At 53.8% G+C, this 15,464-nt stretch overlaps 1 protein-coding gene across 1 annotated transcript; it reads left to right on the top strand.

Annotated features, from left to right (window-relative positions):
• The first annotated feature begins 118 nt into the window (after positions 1–118).
• On the top strand, positions 119–9,912 carry HD553DRAFT_93806 (P-loop containing nucleoside triphosphate hydrolase protein). Its single transcript, XM_046184613.1, has 14 exons — positions 119–628; positions 694–2,820; positions 2,891–3,133; positions 3,197–5,648; positions 5,721–5,783; positions 5,844–8,156; positions 8,221–8,442; positions 8,502–8,799; positions 8,869–8,975; positions 9,033–9,140; positions 9,205–9,316; positions 9,379–9,458; positions 9,523–9,793; positions 9,851–9,912. Exons 1-13 carry the CDS (start codon positions 174–176, stop codon positions 9,670–9,672), a joined length of 8,730 nt encoding a protein of 2,909 aa, XP_046039542.1. The 5' UTR covers positions 119–173; the 3' UTR covers positions 9,673–9,793; positions 9,851–9,912.
• The last annotated feature ends 5,552 nt before the right edge of the window (positions 9,913–15,464 follow it).

Below are 15,464 nucleotides of genomic sequence, written 5' to 3'. Positions count from 1 at the left end.
GATCGCTTCCGAGATTTACCCCCGCGACCGGGACTCCCTCGAGCAGAATTTGTTCGCCCCGACGTCGCAAACTTCATTTTCCTTCGAAAGTTGCGATATGACAGACTTCTCGGCAATCGTTCCCAACAAACGATCCACCGAGATAGACTGTCGACTTTGAGATAGCTGTCAGTATGTCTGGTCAGATTCACGACCCAATTACGATCGACGCCGACGTTGACGTCGAAATGAGCGCCCCCATCACCATCGCGCAACCGGCAGGAGGCATCGAGACCTTCCCCCTCAACAGCCGGATTCGAGCATTCTTGATCGACCTCAACGTCACACATGAAGAATCAAGCAAACGTCCAGAGTTTCTCTCGGAGCAAGCTTACTGTACATTACGGACGTGGGCTTACGAGCCGTCCCAGGCGGTACTACCTACACGAGATGTCCTAGACGTCATCTCTCAAGTCGCATCTACGCCTGGATGCGCATACCTGATTGTCAAGCATTTCAGACCTCTTTTAGTGGATGTCTTTGCGAGATGGCTCCTTACGCATGACAATGAGACCAAGAGCGAAGAGAGATGGGAAACCGAGCTCTTTGTCTTGGCTGAAATAGCCGAATTTGTACCAGAGCTTTGGAAGTGAGTTATCTCCCACCTCGGTCACAGCGTGACTCAAGCAATTGAACTTGCTGTCTTTGCAACAGTACCGTCAACGCTTTCCTCTCCCAATCCCCTTTCGCCAAATCCACCCCTCTTGCGTTCTTGGGCAAAGACGAATCCATCCTCTCCATCCCCTCCACCCGCCTGCACCTCCTCTTGCTTTCCCACTACCGACTCCTCTCCGCCGACCCTCGTTTATGTCTGCGGAATCAATGGACCAAGATCCCTCTTCGACTGCTCTTCACACGACATCCGGATCAGGGTGTCAGGTATCTTGCCGTACAGTGTTACATCCAACAGGTCGGCTTGCCGGAGAAAGACCGGGTCGAGCTGGAAGATCGTTGGGTCGGAATCCAGACGGAAGAGCCTTCGGCGTTCATCACTTATGGATGGGAGTTCGTGCCCGAGGAAAACGTTGGATCAGCGGGGAGGATGGAGCTGCAGACCGTTGAAGGTTGGGGATTGCGAACTCGGGAGGCGGTCAGGGAACGAAACTACGGAAACCTCGGAAGGGATAGCTTGGAATGGATATCAGAAGGGGATTCGCATATTGCGGAATCCGACCTTTCGCCTTTCACAGCCGTTGTTGGGGGACGATTGACTTTGCGGGCGCAACTGCCGATACGGACACATCGACCGAAGGAGCATTCCCTGCACGTGGATATCGATTCGAATCAGAAAGCTTTGAGGTCGATGGCTAGCCTCTTGGATAGGAGATTACCGATCCTCCTGACTGGAATGGCTTCATCAGGAAAATCACATTTGCTGCAATACCTGTCGATGATGATTTATCCTGCAATACCGGTGAATTCTAGGATCCTGACCATCTCCCTGGCCGATACGTCGATCGACGCCAAAGCGCTTCTGGGGAGCTATGTCTCATCACCGACGGAGCCGGGAACGTTCACCTGGGTCGAGGGGGCTCTGACGAAAGCGGTTCGGAGCGGAAGATGGATCGTGCTCGAAGATATCGACCGGGCTGGTCAAGAGGTTCTGAGTCTGTTTGCCCGGCTTGCAGATAGTTTGGGGATCAGCAAAGTGGTTGGAGGGCGGGCGATGTTGGACATTCCGGGACGAACAGGAATCGAGGCTGGAGAGGGATTTGCACTGTTTGCGACCCGAAAGGTCGTCAATACTCTGGATCAAACGATACCCGCTACATTCCTCGGTCACAACTATTTCGTCGAGGTCGCCCTGCCGTCACCCACCGAGCTTGAAGTACAGAAGATTATGGATGTCAAGTATCCCAAACTGGCTGGACCGCCCGTTCAAGCCTTGTCGGTGGCTTATCAGAAGATCAAGCAGATCGAGCAAAAGTTTGCCAAGTCGGCCTTGCCAGGAAGCGGGGCCAGAAGGAGTTATGGGCTCCGGGACCTCGAAAAATGGTGTGCGCGAGTAGCAACTTGTCTGCCCGTCTCTGGCGAGATTGCTATGCATGTCGATCCATCTGCAGATGTCATGAGGTTTTCGAACCCTTCTGTTCAAGATGAAGTCTTCCTCGAAGGTGTCGACATCTTCTTGGGCTCGTTCCCGTACCAATTGATCGCTCAGGCTGAGAGGAGACAAGCGATTGCTCGGATTCTGGGCGAAGCTTTGGGACTCGGTCAGGAAAGGTCGGATTGGTTGTTGGACAAGCGAGTACCACAGGTGGAGGTCCAAGGGGATTCGCGAGCGAGGCAGAGCAGCACAGTGCGGGTGGGTAGAGCCTCCCTGCACGGACTCGCGCCGAGGCCGCAAGACCCGAATGCGCAACCTGCCAGGCCTTATGCGATGACGAAACCTTCGGCCATCTTGTTGGAACGTATCGCCGCGGGCATTACGTTGGCGGAACCGATGCTTCTCGTTGGAGAGACGGGAACGGGAAAGACGACGGCGGTGCAGCACGTTGCATCACTGCTGAATCGACCTCTGACCGTGATCAACCTGAGCACGCAGACCGAGTCGGCCGATCTTCTTGGAGGTTTCCGGCCGGTAGACGCAGCGATCCCTGCTCGACATCTTCATGCCAAATTCTTGGACCTCTTCAGGCGCAGTTTCAGTCGTAAGAAGAACGAAAAGTACGAGGAAGAGCTGCGGAGAGCGATGGTGGGGTCCAGGTGGAAGAGGGTTGCAGAAATGTGGATAGGGGCTGGAAAGCTTGCCAAAGACCGGACACTCAAACGGTTAGCAAGGTGAGCTTGCAGAATAGCGTTTGACCTTTGTCCCCCCTGCAGGCAAGATTAATCGTGACCGCGAGTTTAGTAAATCTTCCGAACCTGTCGATCCTCCAAATGCCATCGATCCGGAACAGAGCGGTTCACGAAAACGACGCAAGGTGGCGGACGAAGAGCTTAGCTCGGCGGATTTGCAGAGCATACTGGATCAATGGGATTCGTTGCTGATAGATATCGAAACATTCGAGCTACAACACGTTAAAGCTGGAGGAAAGCTGGTTTTCGCGTTCGTAGAGGGGCCCTTGGTGCAAGCATTACGATGCGGCGAGTGGTAAGTTTCGGGACTTGCTGTCGTCCAAGGTGCAGCTCACGTATCGAATCTCGCACCGATCAGGATCCTACTTGACGAGGTCAATTTGGCGAGTCAAGAAACTCTCGAATCCCTTTCTGCGATTGTGGAAAACGCCGATGCATCGGTGGTACTGACAGAGCGAGGGGATTTGGAACCAATCGAACGCCATCCGGACTTCCGCCTGTTTGCTTGTATGAATCCCGCTACGGACGTTGGGAAGAAGGATCTTCCTCCGGGACTTCGCATGCGCTTCTCCGAGATCTACTCGCCCCCACCGGATGATGACAGTGAAGCGCTGATCGCCATCGTCAAGCAATATCTTGGGGACGCAGTGGCAGGGGACCGGTCAGCCATTCTTGACGTAGCGGAGTTTTACATGGCCATGAAGACTTTGTCGCGCGGTCGAGAGATTGTCGACGGTACCAACACGCCGCCACACTTCAGTATGAGGACGCTAGCGCGCGCGCTCACGTTCGCCGTGGATGTGGCCCCCACCTTTGGCTTGCGGCGCGGACTCTATGAAGGCTGCCTCATGACATTCACCATGTCGCTGAACGGCCCGAGCATGGACACCGCGCACGTCGTGTGTACTAAGCATCTGTTGAACGGTCTTCGGAACCCCAAGGCCGTTTTGCGTCAGCAGCCGACCGTCCCTGCAGGAAAAGATCAAGACGACTTTGTCCGGTTCGGCCACTACTGGCTTACGAGGGGACCCGAGGCTATTGTGTCCGATCAGGCATATGTGATCACGCCTTCGGTACAGCGCAAGCTCTCTGACCTGGCCAGGATCATCCTGACAGGCAAGTACCCGGTGCTGATCCAAGGACCAACTTCTGCGGGGAAAACCAGTGCGGTCGAGTATTTGGCCAAACAGACTGGCCACCGCTTCATCCGAATCAATAACCATGAGCATACAGATATTCAAGAATATCTCGGCACATATGCTTCGGACCCAGCGACAGGGAAATTGGCTTTCCGGGAAGGATTGCTCGTAACAGCAGTGCGACGAGGAGACTGGCTCGTGCTGGATGAACTCAATTTGGCTCCAACCGATGTGCTAGAGGCCTTAAACCGTTTGTTGGACGACAATCGCGAGCTCGTGATCCCCGAGACAGGGGAAGTCATTCGACCGCACCCCCACTTCATGTTGTTTGCTACCCAGAACCCACCTGGTCTATACGCTGGACGAAAGGTCTTGTCCAGAGCCTTCCGAAACCGGTTTCTCGAGGTGCATTTCGATGACGTACCGCAAGATGAACTGCAGACGATTCTGTGCCAACGGTGTGCGATCGCTCCGTCTTACGCTCACAAGATCGTACAGGTATTCCAGGAACTTCAACACTTTCGTCAGGCTACTCGCATGTTCGAGTCGAGAGACTCCTACGCCACGCTGCGTGACCTGTTTCGATGGGCTATGCGGGACGTGACAAGCTATCAGCAGCTGGCAGAAAACGGTTACATGCTCTTGGCGGAACGCGCGCGAAAAGAAGAAGACAAAGCTGTAGTGAAGCGGGTTCTCGAGTCGACCATGAAGGTTTCGCTCGACGAAACGACATTGTACACGGTAACTCCTGAAATTACCAGCGCTTTCGGCCGACTCGGCATGCCTCTCCCACAGACGCAATCAAAGCGAGTCGTCTGGACCGCTGCCATGCAGAGGCTTTTCACTTTGGTTGCGTCTGCCGCCAAATACGACGAGCCTGTTCTTCTGATAGGAGAGACTGGAGCGGGAAAGACCTCTGTTTGTGAGGTCTTGGCCGACGTGCTGACGCGAGAGATGTTCTCCATCAGCTGTCATCAGAACATGGAGACAGCTGACATGCTCGGAAGTCAAAGGCCGATCCGAGACCGGTCGTCTCGTCTACTCGCGGCTTTTCTTCGTATGGAAGCGTTTGTAAAAACGGCCTACGGAGAGAGCCTGGAGCGGCCCGAAAGCCTTTCTGCAGCGTATGTATTGGCTCTGGTGGAGAGCTACGAGAAACGGGCTCGATCCGTCGATGAGATGGAACACTTGCGAAAGATCCGACTTGAAGCCAGCCAGTGCGAAGCTCTTTTCGAGTGGCATGACGGACCACTGGTCCATGCCATGCAACAAGGTGGCATACTCTTGCTTGACGAGTTATCCCTTGCCGATGACTCTGTCCTCGAAAGGCTAAATTCGGTACTGGAGCCGTCCAAGACGCTCGTCCTAGCGGAAAAGGGAGGCTCCGATGCTGACGTTGTGAAAGGTGCCCCTGGGTTCCAGATCGTGGCAACGATGAATCCGGGTGGGGACTTCGGCAAAAAGGAACTCTCCCCAGCCTTGCGTAACCGATTTACTGAAATCTGGGTACCGGCGATCACCGACTACGACGATCTGTACCAGATCATGGATCAAACATGGTCACACGACATCCTGAAACAATGCAGCTCGCCTGTAATCTCTTTCTTCAGATGGCTGAACGACAAGGTCCTAGAGCACGCGCAATCTGGCATCGGATTGCGTGATTTGCTGGTGCGTATTCTAGGGATTTGTTCGGTCTGAAACACCTGATCTCAGCTAACTGACGCAACGGTCTCGTGGCAGGCTTGGATTACATTTTCCAATCATTGCTGGTCAAAGCTCGAGATGACGGTTGCAGAGATCTTCGTTAGTCCGAGAGCCAGATCAATCATATCGTTCATCAACTGAATCAGTATCGGTACACAGGAACACGCTGCTCGACTGATTGTGATCGACGGCTTAGAACTGCTTCCCGGATTGGCTGGTCTCAGCAAAGAGCGCATCGGTCTCGTCCGCGAGGATTGTCTGGCCAAAGTGCGTGAACTTACAGCACCGATTCAGGAAGACTCGTCCCGCACGAAGGCCGATTCATTTTTGCACGGAGTACATTCTACGGACGCCGCTTTCGGAATCGGACCGTTCATGCTGCCGAAGGGACCGGTACCCAATGATCCCAACTCGTTGCCTTTCGCCATGCAAGCCCCCACTACGATGGATAATCTGCTACGCGTGCTTCGAGCGTGTCAGTTACCAAAGTCGATCCTGTTGGAGGGCAGTCCCGGAGTCGGAAAGACTACCCTGGTTCAAGCTCTAGCCGACGCTTCAGGACGGGCGTTGTGTCGGATCAACCTGTCGGAACAGACGGACCTGATCGATCTCTTCGGATCGGATCTACCGGTTGCTGGAGGTCAAGCGGGCGAATTCGCATGGCAAGACGCAGCATTCCTGACCGCGATGAAGAACGGACATTGGGTCCTTCTTGATGAGATGAATTTGGCATCTCAAGCAATCTTGGAAGGCCTGAATGCCGTATTGGATCATCGAGGCACCGTTTTCATCCCAGAGCTGGGCAGGACCTTTGAAAAGCATTCTGATTTTCGGATCTTCGCCGCCCAAAACCCCGTACAACAAGGTGGGGGGAGAAAAGGACTACCCAAATCCTTCTTGAACCGTTTCACCAAAGTCTATGTTCAAGAACATGAGCGATCGGACTTAGAGATTATTTGTCGCCATCTCTATCCCGGCATCTCGACCGATGTCATCGATGGGGTCATCGAGTTCAGCTCGCGGCTTCAAGTTGCCGTCATGCGGGATCGAGCATTCGGGTATGACGGCAGCCCATGGGAATTCAATCTGCGTGACATCATGCGATGTTTCCGCTTGATGCTGACACCAACCGGACTGGAGAGTGGATCCTCGCTGGAAGATGCGCTGACCATCGTTTACGTTCGGCGTTTCCGCAGCAAGATCGACCAAAAGGCCGTTGCCCAGCTTCTCAGGGACGCTTTGCAAACGATAGTTCATTCCGACGTACGACCCTGGCCTAGGATCACCGTCAATGATTTCAGCGTTGGTCATGCGCATGCACATAGACGTTCAACGCCAATATGGCCTGCACGACGCTTGCAGATCAGTCACCAGACCCTTCAACCGCAAGAAGCACTGCTTCGTTCCGTATCCGCGGGGTGGCTAACCATACTCGTTGGGCCTTCTGGAACCGGCAAACGGAGCCTCGTGAGGCAGACGGCTGAGATACTGGGCACGACACTCGCAGAATATTCCATGCATCCGGCGGTGGACACCATGGAGATGTTGGGTAGCTTTGAGCAGACCGATCGCAATCGCCATCTCGCGGACATCTTTACGCTGATCCTGGCGAGGCTCGACAGAGCTCAGCAGGGTGGTCAACTCGATCACGTGGATCTTGAGAACGCTGTGAATGCATTAGAAGGCTTCACACGACTCCCGACCGACGTGGCTTTACAACAGGCGGTGGCATCGGCAAGACAGCTGGTGCACGCATTTGGCGACCGTTGGGAAGCTCATGCCGGCTCCTCCATCGACCAGCAGATCGACGCCGTACTGAATAGCTCGGCTACGTCTTCGTTCGAGTGGATTGACGGCCCTCTGGTCAAAGCAATCAAAAGCGGTGGCTGGTACTTGATCAACGACGCGAACCTATGCAGCTCTTCGGTCCTCGACAGATTGAACAGTCTGTGCGAATTGAATGGGACTTTGATACTGAGCGAAAGGGGAAATGCTGAAGGAGGAGTTGAAGTCATCAAGCCGCATGCCGATTTCCGACTCTTTATGGCATTTGACCCTCGCAACGGCGAGTTGTCCCGCGCCATGCGCAATCGTGGAATTGAGATTGGTTTTACGGATGGCACAGTAGACACGACCGGCCGTGACATGGACACAAAGCATGGTAGTCTAGGCGACGCGTACAACAGGCTCGCCCATTTCGAAGCCGCTTCTATATGCGAGATTCCCGTGGGCGCGGGCATGTCGATCCCCAACCAGTTCAAGGCTTCTTTGCTCGGTCGCATGCTCGCGTCGCAGCCAGGAAGTTCGATCGCTGGATTACTAGCCATCTTGCGCGTACTTGTACCCTCGGAACTCAAAATCGAGCAAACCATGTACCGCGCCGTTCAAGACGTTTTGCAATCTGGACGCGCAGGAAAGGGGGTGTGTGGGGACGAGCAACCGCTGCTGTCAGAAATGTTTACAAAGGCTCTGGTAAGTCGTTAATTCGACGAGAATGGAAGTGATTTGGCTCACATAGATTACTCCGTCCATACAGCCTATGGCTTTATCCACCTATCCGCCGATGCAACACCTGGATCCGCACCGGGTCATTGTTCGAGTCATCACGATGGTGATAGCAAACGCAATGGCAAGCACCGTTTCCGGCCTGCAGCCGGATGAGATGGGTGGTCAAGTCATCGTATTCCTGGAGACCGCACGCCAAGAGATCGCTCACGGCGCTGCGGCCATCCTTAGCTCGGACTCTGACAATACATTCGTAAGCGCAATCTCCATGAATCGGCGCGTGGGATGCTGACACCGACGATTCATCAACAGGATGCGCTGCAGAGCTACCTGCTTCTGCAAGACGTAACTCAGATCCTGACCGAGTCTTTATTGTCGTCCGAGGTCACAGACGTTGCTCTTGTGCACTCTTTGCTGAACGGATTGGCGAAAGGCTTTGTCGTACCGCCGAGTAATCGTGTCTTGATCGGCAGCTTAGATGCACTTAGGCGTCGCGCCAACCCCCAGACTGGTCTCGCTCAGACGGCATTATGGCAAGCGATACGGCGTCCCAGCAACTTTGACGAAGCGAATTCAACCGTTATCGATGCCCTTTCGAAGCATGTTCAGGGTGAGTCCTAGCTTTAGGTCGGGGCCTTCCATAGGCTCAAAAGCTGACTTGTGCTTGTTTGCGTTGTAGTTTGGGGGACTCTGGGGGATAGGACGATCGATGCAGTTTCTGCTAGCATCTTCGGACGGGTTCAGACGGGAGATGCTGTGCCGAAGATCCTTGAGGCATGGCAGAACGTGAGCGCTACTTTCCGTAGGCTAAGAAACGCGCATAGGCTGACTGCTCGACTCCAGCTTCCCGTATCCTTTGGAAAAAGTGCTTCCCTCAGGATCAAGAAGCAGCTCGTATCTGCGAACTGGCTCATGTTCCGAAACTTGATCTACAAGCCTGATCGGGTTCAAGTGAGCGATGTCATGAACCTGTTTGTGCATGAACATACTGACGCGCTGCTTCGATCGATACCAGGGCGAGACTTTCGGCACGTACACCGAACTCCTTGCGGAATTGGATGAGTTGCGCAACGTCCCATTACTGGGCTTGGCCTACATCAAGGCAAATGACGCCGTTCATCTCCAAGGTGGGTCAAACCCATTCGAACGCCGATTGTGACCAGTCGGCTCACCCGTCAATCATTGCCAGCACTGGACAGTAGAGCTCTATGGCTGACCCTTGAACAGTCGCTAGCGTCCTTGTGGTGTTCAAGAGACTCAGCTGCCAAGGCGAGTCAACACCTATGTTCGTCGCAACCGAAGTAACGGAATTGACGTCAATCCTTCACGATAGGGAGGGATCCAACTGAGTCTTGCTGAACCAATAAACTTGCAAAACGCGCTGTCGCTTAGGTCCGTCACAAACCGCAAGGATAACATCCAAGATCGTACTGATATACATCCCCGAATTACACAGAATGACCAAACAGCTTCGCATGGGTGAAGTCAACATCAACAAGGACGATCTACAGAAGGCGATCAAATTGCTCGCAGTCCATCTGATGAGCGGGTCAAACAGTATGGCGGAAAACAATGCCGATCTAGCTATCTATATGTTGTTGAAGGTAAGCTGCGTTTTTCAGGATGACCGATCGCGAATACTGATATGCGATATTCACTAGGTCATCGTATACGCCAGTGACCACATAGACGAAGCTGCCTGTTCCCAATCGGAACTAGCTATCATCTTTGATACCAATCAGTCCATGGCCGCTCGACTTGCCACTCTGCGTAACATTGCACTGAGGCATTCCAATCCCGCCGTCTCCCAAGTCTTCACGGTCTATTTCGGCACGTTCGGATCAGAGGATTCGTCTACCCAAGGGGTTGATTACAGGCCTGGCCGAGTGTGGCTGCATACTGCTCTCACGCTACTGGACCTCTACGTTCCGGATATACCCTTGGACCCATCTGTCGAACAGTACTGCGCGGTGAAGCTTCAAACTTGTCAGACCTCAAGACTTCAGGCCGAGTTTGAGACCCTTGAACACGTGGAAAGGATAAAGACCGGATCGAGTCAGAGTCCCCTGCTTCAGAAGATACGTGAAGCACTCGCAGCCATGCCGGATCCGACTGACTCACAGGCTGAAGCATCGCACTACCGGCAGAGAGCGGTCCAGCTCTCAGCTTTCTACCAAGAAACGCATCGTTTCTTTGCCACGGTGCATCGGTCAAGCAATCTGTTGGACCTGGAAAGGGCAATCGGCGCTGGCGGAGTTCACGCTCTACAGGAAGAGGAGAACTTCCAATCCGCTTCTCAAGCTTACTTGAATAGACTAGAAGCGTCTTTCGAATCACTTCAGGATCTGGTTGGCCCGATCACCTTGGGTATTCGAGCTGCCAAGCTTGGTCTCTATCTCTCTGCGAAAGCCGCGAAGGTCGCAGCCACACAGGCGCAGCAGGCAAACTCTGTGCGGACAGTTGACTACCTCTTGCCTTTCCCCACTATATCGACAGCCGGTTCCTTGATCGACCTGCAAAACTCCATGGGAGCTGACATCTCGGCTCGGTCAGGAAGTCAGGCCCTCCTGGCAATCGAAGCCTGCGCTGTGCTCGACGCCGCTGGGTGTCGATCCGAAATGATTGGCGGCCGCATCGGTCGTGCTTATCAGACAATGATTGCTCTATGGATTGCGGATCAGAATGCCAATCGGAGGGCAGAACAGGTCGAGGAGAGTCTTTACCGTGAACGCAAAGTGCAGTATGAGGATCTGCCTGATGCTGAACGTGAGGCTCGAGAGCTTCTGGCAATGTTCCCTCAGTACGACGATTGGGAAGAAGAAGAGGATTCCACTTCCGGGACTGAGGGCAGTCCGAGCGCGGGCTCCACCTTGCTTTCTCACGACCACGTCGTCAGACTCTACCAGCTTCACTTGCAACTGTTTCATGACGAGGCTTATTCCTCTGACGCATTTGACGTTGCCAGGATCGGCACCATCGCGCGTCTCATCGAGGAGCATGGCGATGCCTTCTCCGCCGACATCGACAGCAACAGTATCACCGCGCAAATCGCGATTCTGGCTCGACGTCAGGCTGAGGACGGGACCACTGTGGATTCTAAAACCTACAACTTTTACACTTCGCCAAATTTGCCAGAGATTTTCAAGGTCCTCGATCTCCTTGTTCGGTTGGAAGCTCGTATCAAACTCACCCTGGACGAGTATCCGGATCAAATGGTTCTGCAGCACCTGTTGGATCGCTGCGCCAATATCCGTTCCATTGGCGCGGCTACACCGGTTGCTCGGATGCTCGCAGCCATGGAGCAACTTTTGACCCATACAGAGGATTGGCAAGCTTACGCAAACAAGGAGAATTCACTCAAAGCGTTCCAAGACGAGATCATTCACATGATCATATCTTGGAGGCGTCTCGAGTTGGCTGGCTGGACACATCTGTTAGATCAGGAAGCCGCCTCCTACGAGTTGGACACTGCAGAATGGTGGTTCAGGTTGTTCCAGTTGCTGATCGTCGGGGCCATGGGATCGGACTCTGAAGTTACACCTTCCAGCAATGGGGATCAAGATCACGTATCTCGAGCCCTTCCGCTGATTATGGACTACTTGTCAAGCAGCACGATCGGCCGATTCTCGTCTCGACTCCGTCTGCTTGACTCTTTCACGAGAATGATTCAGAAATCGCCAGAATTGGCAACGCGCGACTCTATGCAGAGGACTGTCATGTCGTTGAAGGGAGTCATGAGGCGATTTGGGCAATTCGAGGCAAAAGTGAACGATACTATTGCTCAGCGTCGTCAACCATTGGACAAAGCGATCGCCGACTTTGTCAAATTAGCCACCTGGAAAGACGTCAACATCGAGTCTATGCGTGCCAGCGCTCGGAAAACTCACGCCCAGCTCTACAAGAGCATACGTGCATTCCGGGACATTCTGAAGCAACCGGTTTCAGCAGTCCTTCAAGCCGGTCCTCCTACAATCGACGACGTTTCACCAGATGATGAAATCTTCACCCCCGAGATGGCGAACCTCGACGGACTACTCGACCGGCTGCACCGACCGGATATAGCTATGCCCGTGCCGGACCATCTCATTGAGCTTGACAAGACGTACAAGAGATTTGCAAACATCATGTCGCGCGACGATGGGCCAGGGTTGGACCGTACCTTTAGCGATCTGGACGACCTTGTCTCTGAGGTGCAGGAGACCGTCAAGGCTTTGCAAGAAGAAACCCCTAGCACACTGACCGAGGACAACAAGAAGAGCGTAGGAAACTTGCAAGCGAGGAAGCGTAAGGCATTTGCGGACCTGCTCAAGGCTCTACGTGGGCTAGGCTTTTCGGCCAAGAATCGGGCGGATCAAATGACAAGACAATCCTCTGTCGCTTGGCTGAGCGCTTTGCCCGGGCTTCTGAGCGAATCCTCTGCCTGTCAACCGGAGATTGTTCGTCTCTTGAGTAACGCTGAATCTTATCATCAATCTCTCGATATACTTCTGCCGGCTATGCGCGAATCGCTGCGTAATCATAACGAAGACTTTGTCACGCAAGATTTGCAACGGGCGCACGGTTTTGCGGACAACATCTTCGCAGTGTCATTGAAGCATCGAAGCAGGTAAGTCGCGACGTATCGTTTCTTCTACAAGACGAAAGGTTAATGAGAATCTACGTCTTTATAGCTTGCAAGACGCGTCTAGTCAACTCTCGAAACTCGAGACGGTCATGGCGAGGTTCGAGGTCTTGTCAGACAGCGTTATTGTTGCAGGGGGACCGGTTTTCGAAGTCAAGCTTCAAGCGGTGTTCGACAGTCTCTGTCGAGTGGGATCTGCATTGCACGAAGGATCACGACGCCTGGTCGACCTCGCTGCCTTACGATTACCGTTCAGAGCAGAAGCAGCCTCAGGCTCGCTCGTAAAGCTGCATTCCGAATTGACCTCGTTTCAAGAACGTATCGGAAAGATGTTGGCCACCACGCAAGCGACTGGATTGAATCTGGTTACGCGTGGTATGTTGGCAGGTCATCCCATGCAAGCCGTTACAAAGCTGATCATGATGCTACGGTCGTGATTCTCAACAGCTGATGCTGACCTGCTCGACGGCGTGCAACATCACATTGCCAAATGCAAGGAACAGTTACGCAGCCTTTTGCAATCAGCTCCGGCGCTTGATGCGATTCTTCTGCCAGTGCTTAAGATCTGTGACAGCGCTGTCGAAGAAATCGTGCTCCCGCCTCCAGTGTCTCGGACAGAAAGACAAGCTGCGGTGTGGCGATCAACCGACACACTTCTGGAGGAGTTGCTCATCGCTGCACAACAATGCGCGAAATTGGCTCGACCGGAAGACGATGGATCGATGAAATCGATGGCCCAGCTCGAATCGTCAATACATGGCATGACTTCTGCATACCGTCTTCAAACGATCATCGCAGCAATCGCACGTGTGGGCGACGCAGCGGTCAGCGGGGAGACGAACGGCTCAGTCATTACCGATCTCGGGGATGTCTTTGCTCGTTGCATACCCTTCTTGCGCGAATATTTGGCCACGTGTCGCAGGGGGGTATGGCATTTGGCCAGAAACGTTAAGAGTCTTTATCGACTCGATCATGTTCTCGTCCATCTCTTCCGCACGTTGGCGGAGAAGGGCTTCTGCAAGCCTTCCGAAGCGGGCGATGATGACTCGAAAGGCGGCGAAGGAAAAGAGATCGAAGGAATGGGTCTTGGCGCTGGGACTGGCAAGAGTAATGTTAGCAATGAAATCGAAGACGAAAGTCAGGTTGAGGGACTCAAGGACGAAGACCAAGGTGAAGACGAAGATGACAACGGCGAGAAGCAGGAGAAGGAGGACCAGGCCATCGAGATGGGAGACGATTTTGAAGGCGCCTTGTCTGACGCCGATGGTGAAGACGAGGATGAGGATGGCGAGGATGATGATGATGGTCAAGATGAGAACGAGTTGGACGAGCATGTCGGGGACGTCGATCCGGAGGCTGTAGACGACAAATTCTGGGGTGACGAGAATCAAGACGAGGATCAAGGCAAGGACGACAAGACTGACCGGAAAGATCCGAATCAAAACCAGGATAGCGAGATGGCTGCAAAAGAAGACGAGGACAAGAAGACCGGCAAGGACAATGCACCTGAACCCGACCGTTCCGAAGAGACCGAGGAACCTGCCTCCGAGGTCGAGGAGACCGAAGATGCTACCGAGGATGCTCCAGAGGGTGGTGATGATGGGCAGGACAATCCTCAGGACGACCAGTCCAATGATGTTGACGCTCATGTGCCCGAAGCCGAGATACTTGATCTGCCAGAAGGCATGGATCTCGATCAGGACTCCCAAGACGGTGACCTGGGCGAAGAGGACGGCGACGTCGGTTCCGAAATGGAGGACGACGAGCCCAATCCTGATGACGCCCAGTCCGAAGTTGGTTCGGACACAGCCGACGCCAACGCCGCCGGCTCTGAGATTGGGGAAGAGGAGGCGGATGATCATGATCAAGTCGATGCTGGACCAGATGAGGATTCGGCTCCAGAACAGGGCGAGAATGAGCAAGGACAGGGTCAAAGTGGAGCAGGGGATGTCGGCATGGAAGGGGAAGCAGAGGATTCGGGTCCTGCTGATGCAGGCGAGTCTGAAGAGCAGACCGAGACAAAGGACGGCGCTCATAGAGAGCCTCAATCCGAAAAGTCGTAAGTGTTGACTCGTGATTACCCAGAAATCTCTCTAAGATGCTTACCCTCGTTCGTCTCTGTATAGAGCTGAGCTGCCCCAGAAAGGTCAGACCGATGCGTCTGGAGACAATACGGAGTTGGCCAATCAGGGTGGGGAGGTCGCCCAGCCCGCTTCGAACAAATCGCAGCAAGACCGTAGCCTTGGAGACAAGTTTGAAGATATCCATCGTATGATCAACCAGATCCTCGAGCGCTCTGAAGAAGACGGTCGTTTGGAGAACGAACAGAACAAGGATGCCCAAGATCAAACCGCCAAGCAGGTCGAGCACGTCCGCGAGGACGAGGATGCCGAAATGCAGGCTCTTGGGGCTGCTGAGAGCGAGGAGCAACAGAAGTTGGCGGATCTTGCTATCGTTGATGAGCAGGCTGAGCAAGCCGATCATGCCATGAACGGGGATGACAACTCTGCAGCCGAAGAAGCGATGCGGGAACCCAAGTCAGATCTGTCGCAGATCCAGAAGCACGATTCTCGGGGCCACAATCAAGACGACAAGGCACTGACCAGGGATCAAGTCAACGAGACTCGAGCCGACGATCTCGATGGAGACACTAT

Source organism: Filobasidium floriforme, assembly GCF_021052385.1.
Source record: "Filobasidium floriforme strain CBS 6241 chromosome Unknown HD553scaffold_2, whole genome shotgun sequence".
Classification (NCBI taxonomy): domain Eukaryota; kingdom Fungi; phylum Basidiomycota; class Tremellomycetes; order Filobasidiales; family Filobasidiaceae; genus Filobasidium; species Filobasidium floriforme.
This window is presented reverse-complemented; position numbering and strand designations above follow the sequence as displayed.